Below are 4,931 nucleotides of genomic sequence, written 5' to 3'. Positions count from 1 at the left end.
AGTTTTTTTTGCCACATGTCAATCTTTTATAGTTTTGACACTTGTTATTTTGTTGTATTTTTGAATAAATATTTTTTCCATTTGTCATTTTCCTTTTTTTTTTTATCTTTTTTAATTAACACATCATATTTACACCTTAATTAATAATTGTCTTAATTGAAAATAACCAATCAATTACAATATTACAACTCATATAGTATTTAATATGTTTCCTTTTAAATTCAAATTTTAAATTTCAAATTTAAATAAATTTTTGTTTAAAACTTTATATATATTTTTTTGTTTTATCCAACCCGTATAAAATACGGATCTCACAACTAGTGGGGTATTGAACAAAGTAATTAGTGACCATTATTTTTGGTCACTAAACCTTCAATACAGTGATCACTTTTTTCGTCACTAAACTTCTAATATATTGACCATTAGTCTTAGCTACTATATAATTAACATAGTGACCATTATTTTTAGTCACTAAATAGTTGTTATGATATGTAAAATAAGCAGTTTAATTTTTTTGCATTATAGTGATTGAGTTAGTGAACACCACATATAATTCGTCATTAAATTTGTAAGAATACCAAAATTCAGTAATCACTTAATTTCTAGTGACTAAAAGATGCTTTTAGTGATCAAATTTTAAGTCGTCACTAAAAATTAGTCACTAATAAGGACTTTTCTTGTAGTGAATATTATTTGATGAATTTTTATCAATTTTAATAGCACTACTTAATTGCAATTTTGTAATTCCAAATTGTTTCAAAACTTAAAAAACTTTGGTCTAAAATAAAGCAAAAGTGTGCCTATTTGACTTAGTTTTTCCATTACAACAAATAAAGCTCAAGGGGGGAGAATTTTTTTTAAAAATATAATCATATTTTGATTTTCAACGCAAACTAATACTCCATATTTTAACTTTGGATGATGTATGTATAAAAAAAATTAAGTGGACTTTTTGGGTTTAATATGATATTTCCATACAGCTATAATTATGTTGTCTTATAAACCATACACTATACCAGGTCATAACATCCATTTGTTTCCAATTTTTTATTGTAATATATGGACCCAGATCTTGATATGCTTAGACTTGAACAACGTCCTTAAAAAAAAAAGTTTTATTCATGTGATGCAGCTTGAAAGTATAACAAACTCTACCTCCATAACGATTAGAAAACCAAGTTTTCCCCAAAACAAGTATAACATATGTATATATACGTAGGTCGTAACCGTGACATTCATAGTATTATTTTCACTTTATTTAGGTTCTCGGCTTTATAACTGCAAGCATCGGATTAAGCTTCTGTGTTGTGAAACCAAGCGTATTGACATCTTCTCCCACATCATCTTTAAGTCTCCACTCAAACTCTTGAACCATTCTCCCAATCCCCACACAAACAATCAACATCGCCTGCATAGCCCCAGCGCACACTCTTTTCCCCGCTCCAAAAGCCATTGTTTTTTGGAGGTTGATTGGTTCATTCTCCGCAAGAAACCTCTCTGGACTCCACTCCTCAGGGTTTTCCCAGATTTCCCTCTCCATATTACACCCATATATATTCACCGCAAGCTGCAAAACATCATATGATTAATCACATCATCCAAAATTAACAACTTCATATTCATGTAAGCAAACCTCAGTCCCAGCAGGAACATGGTACCCTCCGAGCTCGGTGTTCTCGTGCACATATCTTAATGGGATTATCGCTGCTGGACTATGAACTCTCAATGTTTCGTGAAAAACAGCCGATAGATATGGCATCTTGCACAACTTCTCCTCGGTGATCTTTTCTGACCCACATACATTTCGGATTTCATTGTAGAGTCGTTGTTGCTTGTTTGGGTGTTTTGAGAGTTCATACATTGCCCATTCTGTGGTCACCATGGTGGTATCTGCTGTTTCAATGATGGGTTCCCATAGTGACATCAGCAATTGTGTGTCTGTTAATGGTTGTGCTTCCGATAGCAAGTAATCGATGAAACTATCCAAATTCTTGTTTAGGATGAAAATAGAAACTAGGTTAATAACATAATCGTATGATATCGTATTTGTGAGTGCGTGAATTATGAAGTAGCATAGTATATACCTCTCCAGAATCTATGCGTTTTCTATGTTCTTGAATCACAGCCTTCATCACAGCCTTTCTTCGGATGTACATTTGTTCGATTGTCTCCTCGAATTTGGTGTTGGGTATCCACTTAAGATACGGGAAGAAGTCTCTCCAGTCAACTTCTGCAGCACCCATCATTGGATCCACAACCAAAATCTGAAACATCTCGTCTCTTGTCATGGTAGTTCCAAGATCACCGACGTAAATGCTTTGGATATCTCTCCCAAATGTCTGCAACATTGTATATGTTTATTATGTCATTCAAGCTTTCTCTTATAGCTTAGCAAAAAACAAAATAAAACTCACCTGTTTGAATGCTAGCGTGAAAAGTTCAGACTGGAAAATTTGGCGGAGGTTTATTGCTTCATGAGGAGAATTTGGAGCCAACGCATGTAGTTTTCTCGATAGATTATCTGCCATGGCGTCTCTATGGGCACGATGTCGCTTTTGAGCAGTTGGACCTAAAATACTTGTGAGTAAGTTGCGTTTGACAGTTTTGTGATAATCGTCATAATCACTCATGACAACCATGGCTTTATCGGCTGAGAGGATCTGTAATGCCTTTGAAAGCTTTCTGGTTGAGATGGAATCGTATCTGGTCACCATAGTCTGTGGCATCGTATTTAAGAAAGAAGTAATGACTCTAACTTCGAATATAATTAAACACATATTTAGTTCACAGTGATTCATGTAAATGATATGTGTCGCACCTCTTTGGCAAGCTGATTGGAATTAACGACAACCATGGAGGTGGCTCCAGTTTTAATGGAGTAAATAGGGCCATAAGTTTCTGCCCATTTTGTGAAAGTCTTGTAAGGTTTCTTCTCCTTCAACTCAAGCAAATTCCCCAACAATGGCACCCCGGGTACCGCTGCAATTTTCATTTACACTCATCGTCTTCACATAGAAAACACATGGCTAAATTTGGCTTTTAAAAACATAAAATTTTGCTAAACACCGTTTTCTAGAATGCAAAATGGACATGAAGTAAGACAGAAGGAGGGGTGGTGAAGAATTACCGGGAACAGAAGGGAGATGATTTGGATTACCAGGTTGCTGAGAGAGAAAACTTTTGAGAAACAGCAGAGAAATACCACCGGCAACAGCCGCCGCCGGACCACCAAATGCAAGTGCCGCAGATCCCACTGGCGCCATGGTCTTTAAATCCATCTTTGTTTTTATCCCAGAAATTCAAAGGAAGAAGACAAGCGCAGGTGGTGCGGAAGTTGGTATTTTTGTATATATATATATATATACAAGAAAGCGAAAGGAAAAAGATCCATAAAGGGTGTTGGTAGTTGATCCTTTTAGCAAATTTTGTCTTCAAATGGCAATTATTTTCCAAGAGATTCCGATTCGACCAAAAATAAAATAAATAAAACAAAAACAAAACAAAATTAAACTTATTGTTTAATTATATTGTTAAGTGTCCATTCTGATATTTTTTATGTCAACGGTCGAGTGTCATGTTTATAGAGCGTGTCGATATATCTATATTTTTTCCTAACACATAGACATCTCAAATTCACTTTTATTTTTTCTTCCAAAAATCAAGTAAAAGATTAGTTAAATAATGTTTCATCTTCCACCTATTCTATTTTTAACCCATTTTTACAAGGTATATTTCATTTTTCTAGCTTATATAAATGAATTGTTAGACACTCTGAACATTCCAAAATTCAACAACAGTTTCATTATTAATTAAGTTATTATAAAACTAACAGTATAAGAAAACATCCATAATACATATACTACTAGAAAAAGTATTTTTAATGAAAGACGAATTACGACGGACACCACATTTACGACAGTCAGAAAAGTTTACGACAATCATATAACAGTTTTTGGACAAAAAAAAAAAACAAACAAACAACGGCTTACTTTTATTCCTCACCTTAGAAAACAATTATCTCGTCTTATATTCCTCTTTTTAGCCATTGGCCTTCGTTCAAAACTTCTCAACCATACACAACCCTCATGAAAACAAAATCCACTGGCGATTTCAGGTTTACTCCACCGGTGTTGTGCTCACATGCTTTCGGGAATCGATTCCACCTCCCACCGCCTCGCCATTGCCACCGTCAGTCCCGCGCTTAGGAAATCGTCCTATGACTTTAGGGGATCTCTATTCTCGTACGTCGCACCTCTATCCACATACCCTGGGGAATGCAATCTAGGGTTTGTACAACACAGCCCGAGGTATGTTATATCTTCTTATTACCATTGTCGATACTCCATTGAGGCTATTTTAGTGTTCTCTTTTTGGTATGTTAAGAGCACAAATTTTGAGAATTCAAGCCATAAATATTGATTGTCTAATCAATCTATCAGTTTATGTTGATTGGAAGAAAGCATCGCAATCCAAATCAATCATTTTCAGTGAAACATCCTAAAAATACAACCAAAGTTTTTTTTATTTTATTTTAATATTTCTAAAAGCATAATATCATATGTTATAAAATAAGCCATGAATCATATGTCTCAAAATGTCATAGTAAATGTATCAATTGAAAAACTAAAGTCAATATCATATGAAAATATATGAATAAAATTCTCAAGATAAAACTACAGATGTGGTGTGTTCCATGCCATCAACCTGAGCTCTTCCCTTTGCTTGTGGAAGTACCTTAAACCAAAAATGTAACTGTAAGCACAAAGCTTAGTGAGCTCCCCCAAACTACCAAATACCATACAATAACATACAAAACACATACTGGGTCTTGCCAACTGTATCAGACCGAAATCCGGACTACTGGGGCCTTGCCCCCTGCATCAGACCGCAGTCCAGAAACCGCATCAGACCAAATTCCAGACTAACTGGGA

General features: G+C 34.8%; 1 protein-coding gene across 1 annotated transcript; it reads right to left on the bottom strand.

Annotated features, from left to right (window-relative positions):
- Positions 1–1,126: 1,126 nt before the first annotated feature.
- LOC145043286 (ent-kaurene oxidase-like) lies at positions 1,127–3,317 on the bottom strand. Its single transcript, XM_078991886.1, has 6 exons — positions 3,128–3,317; positions 2,819–2,979; positions 2,415–2,717; positions 2,085–2,339; positions 1,634–1,990; positions 1,127–1,567 (listed from the first exon to the last, which is right to left on the bottom strand). The coding sequence occupies exons 1-6, from the start codon at positions 3,276–3,278 to the stop codon at positions 1,259–1,261; spliced, it is 1,536 nt and encodes a 511-aa protein (XP_078848012.1). The 5' UTR covers positions 3,279–3,317; the 3' UTR covers positions 1,127–1,258.
- Positions 3,318–4,931: the final 1,614 nt, after the last annotated feature.

Source organism: Lactuca saligna, chromosome 4 (genome assembly GCF_052625555.1).
Source record: "Lactuca saligna cultivar CGN05327 chromosome 4, ASM5262555v1, whole genome shotgun sequence".
Classification (NCBI taxonomy): Eukaryota; Viridiplantae; Streptophyta; class Magnoliopsida; order Asterales; family Asteraceae; genus Lactuca; species Lactuca saligna.
This window is presented reverse-complemented; position numbering and strand designations above follow the sequence as displayed.

Excerpts from the sequence above, each read along its gene's own strand:
- LOC145043286 (XM_078991886.1), bottom strand. The coding sequence starts at position 3,278 with ATGGATTTAAAGACCATGGCGCCAGTGGGATCTGCGGCACTTGCATTT. Across the intron at positions 2,718-2,818 it reads CCAATCAGCTTGCCAAAGAG|ACTATGGTGACCAGATACGA; the intron begins GTGCGACACATA and ends ACGATGCCACAG. Across the intron at positions 2,340-2,414 it reads TCACGCTAGCATTCAAACAG|ACATTTGGGAGAGATATCCA; the intron begins GTGAGTTTTATT and ends ACAATGTTGCAG.